At 44.7% G+C, this 20479-nt stretch overlaps 2 protein-coding genes across 2 annotated transcripts; one reads left to right on the top strand and one right to left on the bottom strand.

The window, feature by feature from the left end:
* The first annotated feature begins 5207 nt into the window (after window positions 1-5207).
* On the top strand, window positions 5208-17663 carry LOC142388220 (heat shock cognate 71 kDa protein-like). Its single transcript, XM_075473238.1, has 10 exons — window positions 5208-5309; window positions 10434-10643; window positions 10720-10925; window positions 11120-11263; window positions 11501-11569; window positions 15484-15970; window positions 16064-16266; window positions 16366-16564; window positions 16683-16915; window positions 16997-17663. Exons 2-10 carry the CDS (start codon window positions 10439-10441, stop codon window positions 17183-17185), a joined length of 1935 nt encoding a protein of 644 aa, XP_075329353.1. The 5' UTR covers window positions 5208-5309; window positions 10434-10438; the 3' UTR covers window positions 17186-17663.
* A 290-nt stretch (window positions 17664-17953) lies between these two features.
* On the bottom strand, window positions 17954-19785 carry LOC142388801 (lens fiber membrane intrinsic protein-like). The gene is made up of 5 exons (XM_075474360.1): window positions 19705-19785; window positions 18862-19054; window positions 18323-18472; window positions 18099-18233; window positions 17954-18015 (listed from the first exon to the last, which is right to left on the bottom strand). Exons 2-5 carry the CDS (start codon window positions 19034-19036, stop codon window positions 17954-17956), a joined length of 522 nt encoding a protein of 173 aa, XP_075330475.1. The 5' UTR covers window positions 19037-19054; window positions 19705-19785.
* Between the last annotated feature and the right edge of the window lie 694 nt (window positions 19786-20479).

The following is a 20479-nucleotide window of genomic DNA, read 5'->3' as shown; positions in this document are numbered from 1 at the left end:
TAATGAGCTATTCAAACTGTGATTATATTGATTCACCAATAAAAGAAATCTAGGTTTAAAACTTGATTCAGACACAAATATGGTTGAAATTGAACCAGTGAGCTGGTTCAGGAATTTCCTGTGAGAAATTATATCCACTATCGTGATATCCAATTGCTGGTCCAGTGGGATAGTGGACCTTTCGGCTTGTCATGGTCCATTCTTGACTGTGACACACAAAACATTACAAGAAATAAAAATCTAAAATTCAAGGTTCTTATCATTTTACGGCCTACAGTTCTCCAAGGCCAAGAATCAGGATCCAAACAGGGAACATTGGGCTAGAATCAGACCCAAAGTCATAAGGTAATCTCTAATCCAATCTATTTTAATTGTGAAATTAAACCTAAGGTGTAACAATTTGTAAGTCGCTTTGGATAAAAGCGTCTGCTAAATGCATAAACATAAACATAAACAATTACCAGGCCTGTGGTAGTTTTTGGAAGCATACTTTATTTAATTTTTTCTCCCAGTGACAAAAAGCAGGATTGCAAAAAAACTGTCAGGTCTGGGGTGGTGGGTAGGACACGGATGCGGACTCAGAGGTGTAAAAAGAAAAACTTGGTTTATTTTGCAAACAAAGGTAAAACAAAAGACGCGGCTGAGCCGGATGACAAAACTTAAACTGTGAAATCAAAACATTAACAGGACTATGACAAAAACAAACGACTAAGCATGGCATGGATAAATACTTAACTCTAACGTGACGCCGTGGCATGAGGGGGTGAAAATCAGGTAATCAAGGTAAAGATCTGACAACTAATGAAACTAATGAGCTGATATGTGAAGTGAGGGGAAAAGCAAATGGCAAAACATGAACTCAAGAACCAAAACACAACCTAAAACATGATAAAACATAACTAAAAACATGGGGAAAATCCCATGGGTGTGACAAAAACGGGATTGTGATGTGTCAATATATCTATATGAAACTTCATTTTGTGGCTTTACTTTGGAACTACACATCCTTTACCTTTTGCTAAAATGTAACACGCGTCTCATGTGTCCATTGATGCGACACAGAAAGATGAGGGACAGTTGACTTTCAATGCAAACAAAAGCCGGTATTGATGTTTACAATAAAGCAAGAATAGCAGCCATGTACCTGTTAGGGGACCGTTATGGTATAAGCAGGTGACATAGAAACCAACAATAACAGGGAAAATGCAGTTTATTATCAGCCCAATGTGTAACACAAAAGGATGTCAAACAGTAATTGTGTTTCCCGTGATATGATATTATGCCTTTAGAGTCAGTCAGTAATTGTTTGCACTTGATTTTGCACTTGTCACGTAGAGGCATGAAACAACCTGACAGTCAATTGGAGCAGGTTGCTGATACAAAAATATTTATGATGTTCCCTCATATCATTATTATACGGATCATTTACTTGATCTCCCTATCTGCAAGCTGGTTTTATGCCGCTTATGTCCTCACAGTGTTACATATTATTGCTATCAAGACGATTTTCCCAAAGCATCATTTTATTCTGTTTCATTTAAGCATGAATATACAGCCCATATCTTTTGTATCTATCTAGATCATATCTTTTTCTTTCTTTTCTTTCCACAGCATCTTTATAGGGTCAAATTATGTGGAAAGTATTGAATCATTTAATCTTACAAAAGGGTTTCAAAAAACTATTGACTGAAACTAGACCATGCTGTACTATGAGTCATATCTGAAAATTTGTGCAACACCTGAACAGTAGCAGAGTCACAATATGTTGTTACAGTAACATAAAAGGGTCATATCAGGACACATTGTAAAAGTAAACCAATCCCAGTATTGGATATGACAATTATCTGTGTCCCGCTTTTATTTATTTATTTATTTTTTTACTTACCTAATTTTTCATTTTCAAAATCAAGCCTGTTATCACAACATTCATTGTCACAAGATTTTTCTCTTTACTTTGTTCAGGGTTTGGTTCTTTCGTTTGCTTAGTACCAGGCATCTACAGACATAGTTAAGCATCTCATTTCTCCTATAAAAGATACCGTCAACGAATCTGAGAAGTTATATAAGATCAAGTGTGTATATAAGAATAACAGGAGTGTAAAGACTGACCGACACAAGTCGGACTGGATTTTAACATTAAGGATGTTCGTACATCAGGGCGCAGATTCCTGCGTTGAATAAAATGTGTTAGTATTTGGTCCATGGCCCAATTCTAACGTCAGTATCCAGCTGAATTAAGTTTTGCTGTAGCTCCTCCACAGAATCAAAGCAAGACTCCCACGTCAATGCCAAAGTAAAATGTAAGTGTGGGTGTGCAGCACTACTTCACTGGCACACATCAATGAGTCGACTGTATTTCACTGACAAATGTGAGACTTTTAAAATGTAAAAAAAAAGTGAAACAGCTATCAGATGCATTTTCCCTGTGCTATGAAGAAAGAAAAATAGTGTATTATCTCTTTTAATGATTATATCTTGCCGAAAGTAACTAATGAATCTTTATAGAACTTCCTCATTCACATTTACAACTGAAAACATATATCTATGCCAAAGAAATGTGAAGAATCTAATCAAAATGAATTGTTCTATTTGAAAATTAATCATCCCAGAGTTGCATCTGACCACACGTATCTAGAATTTTAAATGATTCTCTTAATGACGAAGCTCAATCATGTCTTAAAGATCTTATAGTGCAATATTTTCCTAACAGAGCACTTTGCTCTCAGACTGCCGGTCTACCTATAAGTACTGTTTGTAAAAGTAGAATTGGAGGCAGAGCCTTCAGTTATCAGGGCCCTCTCTGTGGAACCAGCTGCCAGTATGTGTTCGGGAATCAGACACCCTCTTCACCTTTAATATTAGACTTGAAACTTTCTTATCAAATAAAGCTTAGAATTAGGCATGGCTCATGTGACCCTGAAACATCCCATAGTTATGCTGCAATAAGCCTACTGATGGGAGACCTCCCATGATGCATCTGAATCTGGTTCTGCCAGATTCAGGAAGGGCGGTCATTTCTTCCTGTTAAAAAGGATTTTATTTTTCCACCGTTGCTTCTCGTGCACGCTTGCGACAGGAGATTGGAACTGAAGAAAAGTTTCAATGCCATCCGTTTGTTTCCTTATCTAGGCTTTGTATGAATTGATCAAATTTGGAATTGATAATTGCTGTTGGCGCTAGATAAAACTGAACTGAATAGATATGAACTGATTTATCTTACAGGGGACAAATACACATCCTTAAAAATTAACATACGGAAACAACACCCTCTAACATACGAACTAGATTTCATCCATAAGGTAGACTAAAAATCGGGTCTTCAGTAAATTTCTAAAAAAAAACATCAACAGTCTCTGCTGCCTTTGGGTCTTTAAAAAGGTAGTTCTACAGACAGGAGCCACATACTACAACTACAATAATAATAATGATAATAATGACAACAATAGGATGCCTCTTTATGGGTCTTTGCTCTCACTTTGGGTATAACTAAAAGGATCCCCCCACAGGACCTGGGGATTTTGAAGGTTTCATAATAAAATGAATCTATAAACTATAAACAGTTTAAGAAACCAAAAAAAACTCAATTCCAAAACAGACAGGTATCTAATGCAGATACTTGTGTTTTGTGTTTTGTTTCTGTTCCTATTTGAGTTCTGATACATGGTTTTAGCCTTCAGGCCTGAGTGTTAGACTATGTAGTCTTGTTCTTTGTAATTAGCATTTGTATTCTGTTTTTCTAGTGTTTAGTTTCTAGCTTTACCAAGTCCTTAACTTAGTGTTGTCATGTGTTTAACTCTTTGTTTAACTCTGTTGGTATCTGGGATCATGTTTCACTTGAGTATGTATTTCATGAGATTTGATTATTGCAGGATTTGTTTAGTCTCTTGTTATTGTCAGTGTCCCCGGTTTAGTTTGCGTTATTCAATTCTCATCATTTTCCCCTCAGTTGTCGTAGTCTCGTCACTTGGTCTCCGTTCACACCTCTCCTGGTAATTACTCACCTGTTGCTCTCCCAATGATCAACCCTCCCAGTATTAGATATCTCTGGTCAGTTTAGTCATTGGTCAGCTCACTGTTGCGTTGTCACTGCTGTTGTCATGGCTGGTTCTGTCACCTTACCTATGCTTACTCGGTTGGTCAGTAAGAAAAAATGCACTTAGTCGTATTCCAGCTCTTTTTGTACACTGGAGCTGCCCTCTAAGCAGGGGTCTCCAGGACCATATTTTGCCAAGACATGCCCACAAAAAAAGGACATTGTAAATGGCTACTGTCATGGCTGTTTAAAGATGCTTTTTTGGTACACTTTGTGATTCAGTGAAATCTGGAGGGAAAAAGCACAACACATTAAAAAGACAGTCACAGCAGATGCAGGAACTAGGGGCATATTCTTATTGGGCCCTGCTGCAGGTAAGTGACAATGAGGCCTCAAGTGTTGGGAACAACCGGAGTAAACCATGAACTCCTCAGCTTCTGGATTTTACCTCCCATCCTCTAGCAGTGTTTCCCAACCTTTTTTGGCCTGAGTACCCCATGAGCCTTCTTGTCACACCACGAGTACCCCCTCACACATACAACGCGTGCGATGATTCTCCAAAAGTAGAGCAACACAGTGGTTATTACATGAAAATCATTTTATTTAATATCCTTAACTTGAACATAAAATTCTCAGGCTTTCTCTCTTTTTTTTAACCTCAGTTGAATTCAACATAAGAATAAAAAACATTTTCTTGAAATATAAATAATTAACCAAAATAGCATAAATACTAAATCAAAATAATCTTCCTTTGTTATCTAACTTAAACAAGTTACATTTCTCTTTTTTTTAAGAATACATGAACATAACTCATTTCTCTCTCTTTTTAAGAATACATTAACAGGCCTAACTCATGTAACATTCATCACAAAACTGGAGTCTCCTTCATAAACAGTCCTCCATAAAAGTGTGACGCCTTAATAAAAAAATAAAATAAAAATAAAACTCCCCGTGCGCCGCGTACCCCCTGCAGTACCTCCGCGAACCCCCGGTTGGGAAACAGTCTAGACATTGCTAGAAACTACACTTTAAAACCAACCGGTTTCATTTTCCTGGTAGCAACTGCTGTGGAAATATGCAGAAAATATTTCTTATTGGGCCGTTTGTGGAGGCAGAGAAAGTTATGTGAGAGGATTGGTACGGTGGCCGACGGTCGCGGCTGCTCCAGCAGAGCAACAGTCGACCAGACAAGCGAAGACTGGAGCCGAGTTACCGAGGGGAGAAAAGTCTACAGCCGCTGTAAGCTGAGAGCACGACAGGTTTTAAATCTGAGCAGGTACGTGGCTGTCGGTGAAAGGTTTGCGACGGTATTGTTTTGTACCGTCATAGTTAACGACTGTACGTTTCTTAACGTTAAGGCCAACTTCACCGAGTTTACATTTGACACTTTTAAGCGAATTTAAATATTCTGCATCTCAACATTCTTTTTTTTTCATCAGTGGGCATCACTCTTTATACTTTTGATGTGCACATTAAATTAATCTAACCGAAATCTGCGTCTCATTGAAGTCATTCTCTTAACACACGGGCTTGAAATTATGCGTTTTTTTTATTGAGATTGGGTCCTGTTCTAATGAATATCTGCAGGGCTGCAGACCTCAGATAACTTTCTGGACCTCCCCTTTAATGAAGTGGCGTGGTGAGAAAGTGAAGCTCCAGAAAGTTCTCTGCTACTGAAATGTTGTGGTGACACGCCCTCCATGCTGGAGCTGCTGTTGATAGCCTGGGTCATGATGCTCCTGAATCCTGCTGCTGCTCCTGAATCCTGCTGCTGCTCCTGAATCCTGCTGCTGCTCCTGAAGCCTGCTGCTGCTCCTGAAGCCTGCTGCTGCTGCTGAAGCCTGCTGCTGCTGCTCCTGAAGCCTGCTGCTGTTCCCGAAGCCTGCTGCTGCTGCCGAAGCCTGCTGCTGTTGCTGTAGCCTGCTGCTCCTGAAGCCTGCTGCTGCTGCTCCTGAAGCCTGCTGCTGCTCCTGAAGCCTGCTGCTGCTCCTGAAGCCTGCTGCTGCTGAAGCCTGCTGCTGCTGCTGAAGCCTGCTGCTGCTGCTGAAGCCTGCTGCTGCTCCTGAATCCTGCTGCTGCTCCTGAAGCCTGCTGCTGCTGCTCCTGAAGCCTGCTGCTGCTCCTGAAGCCTGCTGCTGCTCCTGAAGCCTGCTGCTGCTGCTCCTGAAGCCTGCTGCTGCTGCTGAAGCCTGCTGCTGCTGCTGAAGCCTGCTGCTGCTGCTCCTGAAGCCTGCTGCTGTTCCCGAAGCCTGCTGCTGCTGCCGAAGCCTGCTGCTGTTGCTGTAGCCTGCTGCTCCTGAAGCCTGCTGCTGCTCCTGAAGCCTGCTGCTGCTCCTGAAGCCTGCTGCTGCTGAAGCCTGCTGCTGCTGCTGAAGCCTGCTGCTGCTGCTGAAGCCTGCTGCTGCTCCTGAATCCTGCTGCTGCTCCTGAAGCCTGCTGCTGCTGCTCCTGAAGCCTGCTGCTGCTCCTGAATCCTGCTGCTGCTCCTGAAGCCTGCTGCTGCTGCTCCTGAAGCCTGCTGCTGCTCCTGAAGCCTGCTGCTGCTACTCCTGAAGCCTGCTGCTGCTCCTGAAGCCTGCTGCTGCTCCTGAAGCCTGCTGCTGCTCCTGAAGCCTGCTGCTGCTGAAGCCTGCTGCTGCTGCTGAAGCCTGCTGCTGCTGCTGAAGCCTGCTGCTGCTCCTGAATCCTGCTGCTGCTCCTGAAGCCTGCTGCTGCTGCTCCTGAAGCCTGCTGCTGCTCCTGAAGCCTGCTGCTGCTCCTGAAGCCTGCTGCTGCTGCTCCTGAAGCCTGCTGCTGCTGCTGAAGCCTGCTGCTGCTGCTGAAGCCTGCTGCTGCTGCTGAAGCCTGCTGCTGCTGCTCCTGAAGCCTGCTGCTGTTCCCGAAGCCTGCTGCTGCTGCCGAAGCCTGCTGCTGTTGCTGTAGCCTGCTGCTCCTGAAGCCTGCTGCTCCTGAAGCCTGCTGCTCCTGAAGCCTGCTGCTGCTCCTGAAGCCTGCTGCTGCTCCTGAAGCCTGCTGCTGCTGAAGCCTGCTGCTGCTGCTGAAGCCTGCTGCTGCTCCTGAATCCTGCTGCTGCTCCTGAAGCCTGCTGCTGCTGCTCCTGAAGCCTGCTGCTGCTCCTGAATCCTGCTGCTGCTCCTGAAGCCTGCTGCTGCTGCTCCTGAAGCCTGCTGCTGCTCCTGAAGCCTGCTGCTGCTACTCCTGAAGCCTGCTGCTGCTCCTGAAGCCTGCTGCTGCTCCTGAATCCTGCTGCTGCTCCTGAAGCCTGCTGCTGCTGCTCCTGAAGCCTGCTGCTCCTGAAGCCTGCTGCTCCTGAAGCCTGCTGCTGCTCCTGAAGCCTGCTGCTGCTCCTGAAGCCTGCTGCTGCTGAAGCCTGCTGCTGCTGCTGAAGCCTGCTGCTGCTCCTGAATCCTGCTGCTGCTGCTGCTGAAGCCTGCTGCTGTTCCCGAAGCCTGCTGCTGCTGCTGAATCCTGCTGCTGCTCCTGAATCCTGCTGCTGCTCCTGAATCCTGCTGCTGCTCCTGAAGCCTGCTGCTGCTCCTGAAGCCTGCTGCTGCTGCTGAAGCCTGCTGTTGCTACTCCTGAAGCCTGCTGCTGCTCCTGAAGCCTGCTGCTGCTGAAGCCTGCTGCTGCTGCTGAAGCCTGCTGCTGCTCCTGAATCCTGCTGCTGCTGCTGAAGCCTGCTGCTGTTCCCGAAGCCTGCTGCTGCTGCTGAATCCTGCTGCTGCTCCTGAAGCCTGCTGCTGCTCCTGAAGCCTGCTGCTGCTGCTGAAGCCTGCTGCTGCTCCTGAATCCTGCTGCTGCTGCTGCTGAAGCCTGCTGCTGTTCCCGAAGCCTGCTGCTGCTGCTGAATCCTGCTGCTGCTCCTGAATCCTGCTGCTGCTCCTGAAGCCTGCTGCTGCTCCTGAAGCCTGCTGCTGCTGCTGAATCCTGCTGTTGCTACTCCTGAAGCCTGCTGCTGCTCCTGAAGCCTGCTGCTGCTGAAGCCTGCTGCTGCTGCTGAATCCTGCTGCTGCTCCTGAATCCTGCTGCTGCTCCTGAATCCTGCTGCTGCTCCTGAAGCCTGCTGCTGCTCCTGAAGCCTGCTGCTGCTGCTGAAGCCTGCTGTTGCTACTCCTGAAGCCTGCTGCTGCTGAAGCCTGCTGCTGCTCCTGAATCCTGCTGCTGCTGCTGAAGCCTGCTGCTGTTCCCGAAGCCTGCTGCTGCTGCTGAATCCTGCTGCTGCTCCTGAAGCCTGCTGCTGCTCCTGAAGCCTGCTGCTGCTCCTGAAGCCTGCTGCTGCTGCTGAAGCCTGCTGCTGCTGCTGCTGAAGCCTGCTGCTGTTCCCGAAGCCTGCTGCTGCTGCTGAATCCTGCTGCTGCTCCTGAATCCTGCTGCTGCTCCTGAATCCTGCTGCTGCTCCTGAAGCCTGTTGCTGCTCCTGAAGCCTGCTGCTGCTGCTGAAGCCTGCTGTTGCTACTCCTGAAGCCTGCTGCTGCTCCTGAAGCCTGCTGCTGCTGAAGCCTGCTGCTGCTGCTGAAGCCTGCTGCTGCTCCTGAATCCTGCTGCTGCTGCTGAAGCCTGCTGCTGTTCCCGAAGCCTGCTGCTGCTGCTGAATCCTGCTGCTGCTCCTGAATCCTGCTGCTGCTCCTGAAGCCTGCTGCTGCTCCTGAAGCCTGCTGCTGCTGCTGAAGCCTGCTGCTGTTCCCGAAGCCTGCTGCTGCTGCTGAATCCTGCTGCTGCCCCTGAATCCTGCTGCTGCTCCTGAAGCCTGCTGCTGCTCCTGAAGCCTGCTGCTGCTGCTGAAGCCTGCTGTTGCTGCTCCTGAAGCCTGCTGCTCCTGAAGCCTGCTGCTCCTGAAGCCTGCTGCTCCTGAAGCCTCCTGCTGCTGCTCCTGAATCCTGCTGCTGCTGCTGAAGCCTGCTGCTGCTGCTGAAGCCTGCTGCTGTTCCCGAAGCCTGCTGCTGCTGCTGAATCCTGCTGCTGCTCCTGAAGCCTGCTGCTGCTGCTGCTGAAGCCAGCTGCTGCTGCTCCTGAAGCCTGCTGCTGCTGCTGCTGCTGCTGCTGATCCTGAAGCCTATTGCTGCTGCTCCTGAAGCCTGCTGCTGCTCACTGTTTGTGCCCTCTCGTTCCTAAGATCTGATCAACTTTTTTAACTAGCACAAATATTGATTTGGATAGCTTTGTTCACTTTAGAGTGTCTGTAGGATTACGTCATAATTACCCCCTTAGGGTATAAAGAACTGAGCTAAACTAAGTTTAAAAAAAAAAAAAAAGAAGTAAAGTTTGACGATTGAGATTGTCTTTTTCAAAGTATGGTCCGAGGTGAGGCCCTGTCAATACTGCTTTTTAGAAGCCCTGGTAGGGATGGTATAGTATTAGATGGCAGATTTGTCATAGTCAACATAGTCTCCTTGAGCACATGTCATATTTGATTAACAGCTCAAGTGTTGTGTTTAATCCTCACCTTTGAGAGCTGGAGTGAAAAATTATTGTTATTTATCAGAGTGCCAGACACATGCTTCTTGCACCACCCAAATACTGCACATAAAACACAGACAAAGCTTGCGGACGCGAAGCACTTTAAACCTGCATTGCTTCTTATAGCCAGCGGGTGGAGGTTCCTCTAGCTCCACGAAGTTTTATATCAGACTGAGAAAATAACCCTGCTCGTCACATGGTTTAATACGTTTTGTAAAGGTTCTCTTCAGAGTGAGTTCCAAATTTTCAACACAGCTTGATGCCAAAAACTTTCTGTGAAATAAAAAGCAGCAACATAATGAGTTGTGTCCGGATTCACCTTATCTACACTGTCTGCGACCCCACATCCTAGAACAAGAAGTATCACACAGGGGTTAGTGGTAATGACCTCACCCCCTCCTCCGTGTGGTCTATTATTACGCTGACATTACAGTAAATTGACGAGCTGCTGCTGTAGACACAGTAAACATGTGAACTGTGCTAAGAAGTAACATCTGACTGGGTTGTCTGGAAAACCTTTTTGTTACAAATGAACATTTTTCAGGTTGTATTACCGGCCATGTTACCCCTTCTCTAGTTCTACATCTGATTTATTACCATACCTTAATACATTATATTAGAATGAATTTCACACAAAGTCCACACACTGTAGAAACCTATTAAAAAGAATGATGATCATACAGGTTTTTGTTCCTGGAGCAGGCCCATGACTCCTGATCTGTCATCTCGTAAACGGGCGCTGTGGACTTCCTCTTCACTGACAGCTTTTTCACACTTCTGTTTGAGCAGCTCAGATTCTGATAATAGCCTCATTACCACGTATGTCAGATGTGCAAGATGGGAGCTGCCCCTCAAAACTTAAGGGAGCAAAATGTACTTATCTGTCTTTTCACATAATGGAACTCAAGTGACAGTTGAAGTGTCTTTTTTTTTTTTCCTTCAGGAACCATGTCGAAGGGGCCAGCAGTTGGCATTGACCTGGGCACAACCTACTCCTGTGTGGGAGTGTTTCAGCACGGCAAAGTTGAGATCATTGCCAACGACCAGGGAAACAGGACCACACCCAGCTACGTTACCTTTACTGACAAAGAGAGGTTGATTGGAGATGCAGCCAAGAATCAGGTGGCCCTGAACCCCAATAACACCGTATTTCGTACGATTTTCTTTATTCAAGTATGATAAGTGACCTTCATTTGTAATCATTAATTGCATCTCCTGTGTCCCCTTAGACGCCAAACGTCTTATTGGACGCCGGTTTGATGACGGCGTTGTCCAGTCAGACATGAAACACTGGCCCTTTACAGTTATTAATGATGCTTCACGCCCCAAAGTAAAGGTGGAATACAAGGGTGAGACCAAAATCTTCTACCCAGAGGAGATCTCCTCCATGGTGCTGCTTAAAATGAGGGAGATTGCTGAAGCTTACCTTGGCAAGGTACTTATACAGAGATGTAAAGACAACGTTGTACTGCTTGTGTTCTGTTTACTACAGCTCAGTAATTTTATTAGGATCTAGATTTGTAAGGTCTTATTTTTTTTTGATATGGTGAAAAACTGCATAAATGCTGTTTTTTTAAATGTTGGCAATGTCTTAAACTTTTTTTAATGTGTAACTATTCATGTTGGCACACTGTAACAAATGCTGTTGTGACCGTCCCTGTCTACTTCAATGACTCTCAGCGCCAGGCGACCAAAGACGCAGGTACTATTTCTGGACTTCGCATCATCAACGAGCCCACTGCTGCCGCGATTGCTTATGGCCTGGACAAAAAGGTAAAACAACTCTTAAGCTAGGGTTTTCTGCACTGCTAAAATGTCATTGAGGCCCTTCGAGTAGCTATAACCAACAATTTTGGAACAATGTCCACTTTGGTGTGTAATCCAAAAGAAATGTAATCATCAAAATACAGCACACTGATGTTTTGAGGAACGTCTTAGAGCATTTGCTGTGACATTCGGTTAATTTATTAGATGAATTTTGAATCTCAATCCAGCCATTTCTACTTTTAGGTTGGATCTGAGAGAAATGTTCTCATCTTTGACCTTGGCGGTGGCACATTCGATGTCTCCATCTTGACAATTGAAGATGGCATCTTTTTTTTTTTATATATTTTTTAAATTTGTTTTCATTTAAAAAAGTAAAACAGACATGACAATAACAACAACAATAACAACCCCCCCCCCCCCCCCCCCCCCCCGGCTCAGACACGCAAAATTAAATTACAAAAAGATATCTGTGACATTAGTAAGCACACATACACATAAATGAGTGTATAAACAAATATGCAGTAAAGCTACCAGTTATTTATCATCTGTCCTGATCTCATCCAGGGAGGCAAGGAAGGGCCCCCAAATAGTCAGAAACTTTCCCATTGAATTAGTCCTTGTGAACCTGAGTCTTTCCATCTGTATGACTGAAGCCATATCAGCCAACCACCTCTGAAAGCAAGGGGGAGACGTGGACTTCCACTCCAGTAGGATTAGCCTTTTTGCAACAGTCATCCCCAGCATCAGAGACTGCTGTGTTGCTGCAGGTAGGCCTACTGTAGTCTGTGAGCAGCCAAAGATGCCAAGTTCAGCCTCCGGTTGGAAGGGTCTCTTATAGGCCTTGGAGAACCAGTCGAATATTTTGTCCCAGAGTCTGGTCAGCAAGGGACAGAACCAGAAGGTGTGAGACAGTGTGCCCTCCAACACTTTACATCTGTCACACAGCGGTGAGACAGAGGGGGCAATCCTGTGCAGTTTGAGTTTGCAGTAATGAAGACGGTGAACAACTTTGAATTGAATCAGCTGATGTCTGCTGTTAACCGAGCAGGATTGTATCATAGCCAAACACTTCTCCCATGTTTCTGCAGAGAGCTCAATGCCTTGCTCTCCCTCCCAAGCCTCCCTCACACTGTCCGTGGCAGCCCCGTTACAATCATCAAACAAACGCACAAATCTGGTAATGAGATGCCTGGAATCAGGGGGGCTCTTTAAGACATCAAAAAACACATGCTCCTTAGGGAGAGTTTTAAAATCAGGGATTTTGGATCGAACGTAGTCTCTGATTTGCAGGTAGCGAAAATGGTGCGAATGGTAAGACCCCTGTCCTTCCAGGCATGGAAAACTCTGTCTAATGCTGAGGGCATAAAGGAGTGGTTGAAGCAGATAGGTGTATGTACGGATGTCGTTGGCAGACCCAAGGCTTTTCTCACCTGGTTTAAAATTCTAACAGCGTTTTTAACAACAAAACTTTGACTCCTCAAGATGGCTAACGTCTCTGTTTTGCAGAACAGCAAGGCAGATAAAGATGATCCGACTACCGAGTTGGCCTCCATATTCAGCCAGGAGGGGGCCCCAGGGGCCAAACTGCCCGGAGATTCCAGCTGCCAAAACATCAGGGCCCTCATGTTAGCAGCCCAGTAGTAATGTCTAAATATGGGTAGACCCAGTCCTCCCTCTGATTTGGCCTTTTGTAGATGGGCTTTTGAGATCCTGTGGTTCTTATAATTCCAAATGTATGGCAAAATTATGGAGTCTAGTTCTATAAAAAAGGCTGATGTGAGGAAAATAGGAAGGTTCTGACAGAGGTAGAGAAACCTGGGAAGGGAGACCATTTTAATCGAGTTAATACGCCCGATCATTGACATAGGCAAGATCTTCCAAGCCTCAATATTTCCCTTAAGCCTGGCCACGTACCTTGGGTATTGTCAGGCCAAGATATGTAAAGTGGTCTTTAACCAACCTAAAAGGGATGTTTTCTAGGAAACCAGGCGTGTAGGTGTTTGAGAGGGGCATAAATTTGCTCTTTGCCCAGTTAATTGTATACCCAGACAGCTTTACGAAAGAGGTGATCAGTTCTAGCAGAAGGGGAACAGATTTCTCTGGCTTTTTTAGGCCTAATATGACATCGTCTGCGTACAGGCTAATGAGCATTTCAGTACCTCCCACTTCCAAGCCCACAATTTCCAGATGGGTTCTTATCATTAAGGCGAGGGGCTCCAGCGCGACAGCAAAGAGGGCAGGCGAGAGAGGGCAGCCCTGCTGTACCGAGCGACGCAAAGGGAATGGTGACGATCTATCACCATTGGTTAAAATGGAGCACATCGGGTTAGCATATATCAGTCTCACCCAAGATACAAAAGAGTCACCGAACCCGAATCTGTGCAGGGATTCTAACATATATGGCCACTCGACCTGGTCGAAAGCCTTGTGTGCGTCCAGAGACAAAATTGCTGCCCCACTGGTCTCAACGTGATCGACATACATAACATTAAGAAGGCGCCTGACATTGGAGAAAATCTACCGGGGATGAACCCTGTCTGGTCAGGATGAATTATAGATGACAAATACTTGTTTAACCGACCAGCTAATATTTTGGTTATTATTTTCCTGTCCGAATTCTGAAGTGCAATAGGTCTATAGCTGCCCGGGTCTGTTTCCTCCCTGCCCTTCTTCAGAATGAGGGAGATATTGGCCTCATAGAGTGTTTTTGGTAACATTTTGTCCCTCTTAGAACTAACCATCATCCTGAGCAGAAGCGGAGCAAGGATGCCACCAAACTTCTTATAGAATTTGCAGCCGAAGCCGTCAGGTCCGGACGCTTTGCCTGATGGGAAGGACTTAATAGCAGAGATTATTTCTTCCAGTGTAAAATCGGAGTCTAGGTCTTTGCTGGCTGCATCACCAAGTTTAGGTGTTTCAAGAGAGGCAAAAAAGTTGGCCAGGTCAGAGTGGGTGGCATCACATTTAGAAGAGTACAGCTCACTGTAAAACTCTTTGAAACGATCATTTATCTCTATAGGGTCGGTCAACAAGGCGCCTGCCTCAGATTTAATATTGTGAATCGTCCTGGAAGCCTGCATGCCCCTAAGCTGCCGCGACAGGAGCCCCACGGGTTTTTCCCCCAGTTCAAAATGTTTTTGTCTCAGTTTCAGAAGGAGGCTGTTTGTCTGGATTCCTAAAATGCAGTTATACTCATATTTGAGCTTAACTATCTTATTGTAGTCTTCAGAAGACATTGAGGCTCGGTATGCCGCTTCATAGGTGGGGAGAGTATTCCTGATTTCTAACAAACGCTTCTCTCTCTTTTTTTTGATGGCAGATTCATAGGAAATTATGTCTCCGCGAATAACGACCTTTAGAGTTTCCCAAAGAGTAGAATCCGACACTTCACCGTTATCGTTAATTTCTATAAAGGTTTTTAGTTTGGTAGTAATAGTTTCCACAAAGTTAACATCGGAGAGCAACAGAGGGTTAAAGCGCCAGGAGTAGTTTTGTTTAGGAAGAGAGAGGTTTAAGGACAACAACAGGGGACTGTGATCCGAAATTATTATATTGTGGTATTTAGTATTAGTGACAGAAGGAATTAGACGCGAGTCAATCAAGAAATAGTCTATTCTGCTGTAAGATTTGTGGACATGTGAATAAAAGGAGTAGTCTCTGTCCGTAGGATGCTGAATCCTCCAAATATCCACTGCATTTCTAGTCTTAATCAAATTGTTCAGGACCTGCACTGACATAATGTTTGGAGGTGGACGTGAAGACATTCTGTCCAAATAAGGATCTAAATAGCAATTAAAATCACCTCCAATTATTATATTAGAGTTGGTGGCATCTGGCAACAAATCAAAAACTTTTTTGAAAAAATTAGGATCGTCTACATTCGGACCGTAGATATTCAAAAATGTCAATGGAAATGAATTAATAGTCCCAGAAACCATAATATACCTGCCGTTAGGATCTGTATTAAGAGAAGTGAGTTGAAAAGGAATATTTTTCTTGAAAAGAATAGCTACCCCACGAGCATGAGAAGTGAACGACGACAGATAAACCTGGGATATCCAGCTGCACCGCAGTCTACGCTGCTCAGTTGGTCTTATATGAGTCTCTTGCAGGAAAATTACATCTGCAGATAAAGATTTAAGATGTCGGAAAATCTTGTCCCTCTTAGTAACATGGCCCAGCCCCTTAACATTCCATGAGACCACTGTGACCTCCCTGCCTCCTACTGTGAAGATGGCATCTTTGAGATGAAGTCCACAGCAGGCGACACACACTTGGGCGGTGAAGACTTTGACAACCGCATGGTCAACCACTTCATCTCTGAGTTCAAACACAAGTACAAGAAAGACATCAGCGACAACAAGAGGGCTGTGTGTCATCTGCGCACGGCGTGTGAGAGGGCCAAGCGCACCCTGTCCTCCAGCACACAGGCCAGCATTGAAATTGACTCCTTGTACGAGGGCATCGATTTCTACACCTTGATCACCAGAGCTCGGTTTGAGGAGCTGAATGCAGACCTGTTCCGAGAAACACTTGAACCCGTGGATAAGGCTCTCCGTGATGCAAAGATGGACAAAGCTCAAATTCATGACATTGTGTTGGTGGGAGGCTCCACTCGTATCCCCAAGATCCAGAAGCTGTTGCAGGACTTCTTCAATGGGAAGGACCTCAACAAGAGCATTAACCCCGATGAGGCAGTGGCCTATGGTGCAGGTATGATCCATGTGTGTCTATACACAAAACATTACTTGCCTTGCTCTACTGGGACATACCTCCAAAGCTGATTTCCACCTGTTTGTTCTGCAGCTGTGCAGGCAGCCATCTTGTGCGGCGACAAATCTGAGAATGTGCAGGACCTGCTGCTGTTGGATGTGACCCCCTTGTCTCTGGGCTTTGAAGCTGCTGGTGGAGTCATGACTGTGCTCATCAAGAGGAACACGACTATCCCCACAAAGCAGACCCAGACCTTTACCACCTACTCAGACAACCAGCCTGGTGTGCTGATTCAGGTCAGACCACTATCGTTTTTCTTTTAATTACCCCCCAAAAAATAATGCATTACACTGAAATAATAGATGCATTGACCTGTCGACCCGTCATATTTTCAGTTGTTTGAGGGTGAAAGGGCCATGACCAAAGACAACAACCTGTTGGGGAAATTCGAACTGACTGGCATTCCTCCGGCTCCTCGGGGGGTTCCTCAGATTGAGGTGACCTTCGATATCGATGCCAATGGCATTATGAATATATCTGTAGTCGACAAGAGCACTGGGAAAGAGAACAAGATCACGATCACCAACGACAAAGGTAACCTAAAGTTTAAGCTCCCCGCCTTTATTGTGAAAGTTGAGGCGCAGCAGTCCAGTCAGTCATTGGGTGGGCGTTTTTTAAAAATGAATTCCATCTTTTTTTCTTTGGTGCTCAGGTCGCTTGAGCAAGGAGGACATTGAGCGTATGGTCCAAGAGGCGGAGAAGTACAAGGCTGAGGATGGTGTGCAGAGGGAGAGGGTGACAACCAAGAATGGTCTGGAGTCTTATGCCTTTAATATGAAGTCCACTGTGGAGGATGACAAGCTAAAGGACAAGATCAGCGAAGAGGACAAAAAGAAGATTCTGGATAAGAGTAACGAGGTCATCAGCTGGTTGGATAGAAATCAGGTCTGTTTGTGTGGTTTTGCAAATAAAATTTTTGGATTTAAAGTGAATATTGACTTTCCCTCATCTGTTTCCTTCCTTCAGACTGCAGAGAAGGACGAGTTTGAGCATCAGCAGAAGGAGCTGGAGAAGGTGTGTAACCCCATCATGACTAAGCTTTACCAAAGTGCTGGAGGTGTACCAGGTGGAATGCCTGGCGGCTTCCCCGGAGCTGCTGGTGCCCCTGGAGCGGGTGGAGCTTCCTCTGGCCCCACCATCGAGGAGCTGGACTAAACTACAGTAGAGGCTTAACAAACGTGCATGAACATGTTCTCTCCTCTCACGAGGTTGGTGTGAATGCTATCCACATCATATTGTCAGCATTATCAAACTGCCACAAACCATTAACTGCAGCTCTTTCGGGATCGTCTTGTCAATATTTTGTATGCCAGGCACCACTTGCACTTGTTGGTTTTTTTCTAAAGCATTTGTGTTCTTTTAAGTTAAAGTTGTTGATGTTTACAATACCATAGGGTGTTTATCTTGGTTACTCTATGAAGCTGAAATTGTTTCTATTGCACAATGTTTTTCAAAATAAGACTTAATAAAACAATTCTCTCGATTTTGGACTAATTTGTTTTTTTAGTTTAAAGGTTTCTTTGTGAAATGCTGTAGCGCTTAAGGAAGTTTTTTTTTTTTTCTGTGAGGGTTAGGGTTCCACTGATGCCCAACATTGAGGTTTTAGTAGTCGTGTGACTTTTACCCACAGGTTGATCACCATAAAACTCAGTAGATACGATGCGTTCAATAAGTTGTGACTAGTACTAAAAACTTAAAGTATCTGCTGATGCTGAGCTCCATCAGCAGCGGTAGGAATGTCATGTCAGTGTGATCATGTTCAACAATGCAGACAGAATTAAAACAAATCCAATGCATTTTTTTTTCTCACTTTTATTTTGAATATTCATGAATATTTAGGTTAGCAGGAAGTTGTTGGAAAGTTCATGTGGGTATTGGCTCCTTTTGGCCGTGTATTATGGTGTGAGTGACATATTCGGCAGGTCAGCGAGAGTTGGAGTTTCTTGGGCATTCGTGCATCCGGTAGGCACACATATAGAAGATACCTTTAAAAAGAGTAAAATGGTTATTGATAGCAAGACGCTCAACATGCAGGTGGAGCTGCAAAATCTGATCGTAAGATGCGTACCTGAGAAGAACGTGAGCACCACTGCCACCCAGCCCATTATATAGGACCAGGAGAACCGCCAGCTGCCATAGCGTTTACCATAGTAGTTCACTGTTACTCCGGTGTACACAGCCATCGCCAGCAACACAAAGAAGCCTGCACAAGAGAAAGTCAGAAATGATTATTCTTTTCACTGCTGTAAAAAAAACAAAAAAACACCATGTCGCTATGGAGGAATAACTCACAGGAGATGAAGAAGAGAATGCCGGCTGCAAATGTCTTGTCAAACCAATCGAAGGAGGAGTAGTGAATGAAGGCCATGACACCAATCACAATGCCAATGAAACAAGCCAGCAGGGAGAGAATCATGAAGGCCCGAGTGGCATCCCAGTATGCTGGAAGAGAAAAGAGAGATCTGATAACTCTGGTAGAAGTTCCACACAAATACATCTGTCATATATAGTGTACATCTGATTCATTTTCAATACTCTATGCCTGTCCTCGTTCAGGAGACAGCTTTTAATTTGACAAAAGAAAAAAGCCTCTTTCTATGGTGTAACAAATTAAATGCCTCTTGCCTTAAACACTGTTCACATATATAAAGGAAAAATATTATTCTTAATAATGTTCATATACTATTAGCAGTATTTCCACTCTCAGCCACGAGAGGGAACCAACCCCAGTGTTGCTCAGTGTCACAGTCCGGCTGTCAGCAAACTGATAAATATAAATGAGGAGCTGCCTTCCCGTGCACGTGCAGTGGAAGGCGAGCACGCAGTCTCACCGATGCTGTCTGTGTGTGTCATACATTTCCCGGGCAAACAGTACCGCCACAGGCCCTGGTGCATGTAATTGCTGGAGTGCCGATACTGCATCCAATAGTCTGTTGCCGTGGAGACAATGAGGAGTATGTTTCCAACTCCAGCGCAGAACAACCCACCTCCCATGAAGCTGTACATCCTGCCAAAATACAGTGACTGACACAGGGAGAGAAAACAGAGCAGGTCAGGGCCTCGCCACATCTGGCTGCTGCTTTTCAACCAATTACAGCAAATACTTCCTGTTACAGAGTGAGGGGCAGCGCTGGATATGAATAAAACAATGTGCAGATGTAGTCGGGAAATGGCAAAACATGTCATGTTAGAGCTAGACAGGTCTGATTAGAGAAACATCCCTTCTTTGTTAAATGGGGGAGAAGCAGCTACCTCGGTCTGACAAGTCTTTAGTCTTTGACGCTGCCAGACAGTGGTGGCTTCTTCCTTACACACACATTTGATGCTGATAAACATTTTTTTAAAACCTGCTAATGAATAGATGGAATTCTGACTGAGTCGGATAGATTTTCAGGGATACCAAACATGGCATGCTAAACAGGGTTAGCTCAAGAATCTTCCAGTTAGAATCAGTGGTGCGTCTGTAAAAACACGGCATTTTGTTTGAATATTTTATGCAAAGTGAGCATTTCCACTCTTGCTTTTAGGGAAAAAAAATTGATAAATAAATCACAATTCAAAAGGCTAGCTACCAAATCAAATACAAAGTTACTTTTATATCCATAAAAATGCTCAGCATTAAACAGATATCAACATGACAATCCGCACATGATATTTTCATGTTGGTGACATACCTTTATCTTTTTTTTCTTCAGAAAAAGTCAGAGAATCCAATATTCCGGCTTGTCAAGGCACAGAGTAGCCAAATGTTGCCCAGGATGGCAGGAAAGTTTTGTTTGTGCATAGGAAACCAAGCGAACAAACGGGCTGATGGAACAATGGAGCATGCTGAGCCTCAACCAATCACAGAGGATGAGTTTTGTGTTTTAGAGAATCTGCTGAAAATACAAAACTGTTAAAGCGCTGCTCACATCTCAGTAATACTGATGACACTGGGCTTTTCATTCAAAATGCTCCACAACCTCACACAGTAGACTCATGGCAATGCAGTAGCCTTACCCATAATGCTGGTGGAAAAGAGTTTAAAAGGTTAAAAGTTTTGAATTGTGTCTGACTTGCTGTGTTGTAGCTAAATTTGTCTGCATGTAATAATGACAGCATTGTAACATCCTATTCAGTGAGTTTCATTTCTGCCTTTAAACACACTTCTCTGCACCAGCTAGTGCCGAGATAACTATATTTGAAATTGGAAAATTTACATAAAATCAATCCAACATTTCTTCTTTCAGACATCTGGTATTATTGATGAAGATATTACAGAAATTGCACTCACTGCAGTGTCCTTTTAATGTTCTTTCAGCCCTCGTAACAACTGAAAGACAAATTGTGCTTTCTTCAATTTATTATGCATTAAGTCTAAAATTTACAAGTCCCTGTCTTTTAATTGGCACTCAGCCATCCCAGAGGAATTCATTTAATTACAGATAAAAAAAAAGAATTGCTCAGACA

This window comes from Odontesthes bonariensis, chromosome 9, assembly GCF_027942865.1.
Source record: "Odontesthes bonariensis isolate fOdoBon6 chromosome 9, fOdoBon6.hap1, whole genome shotgun sequence".
Taxonomy (NCBI): domain Eukaryota; kingdom Metazoa; phylum Chordata; class Actinopteri; order Atheriniformes; family Atherinopsidae; genus Odontesthes; species Odontesthes bonariensis.
Note: the sequence above shows the minus strand (reverse complement) of the source record. Positions and strands in the feature narration are given on the sequence as shown.

Coding starts and splice junctions, on each gene's coding strand:
- LOC142388220 (XM_075473238.1), top strand. CDS start 10,439: ATGTCGAAGGGGCCAGCAGTTGGCATTGACCTGGGCACAACCTACTCC. Junction 10,926..11,119: donor CTGAAGCTTACCTTGGCAAG/GTACTTATACAG, acceptor TCATGTTGGCAC/ACTGTAACAAATGCTGTTGT. Junction 16,916..16,996: donor GCTGGTTGGATAGAAATCAG/GTCTGTTTGTGT, acceptor TCCTTCCTTCAG/ACTGCAGAGAAGGACGAGTT.
- LOC142388801 (XM_075474360.1), bottom strand. CDS start 19,036: ATGTACAGCTTCATGGGAGGTGGGTTGTTCTGCGCTGGAGTTGGAAAC. Junction 18,234..18,322: donor CATTCTCTTCTTCATCTCCT/GTGAGTTATTCC, acceptor TCTCTTGTGCAG/GCTTCTTTGTGTTGCTGGCG. Junction 18,016..18,098: donor GGTGCTCACGTTCTTCTCAG/GTACGCATCTTA, acceptor CTCTTTTTAAAG/GTATCTTCTATATGTGTGCC.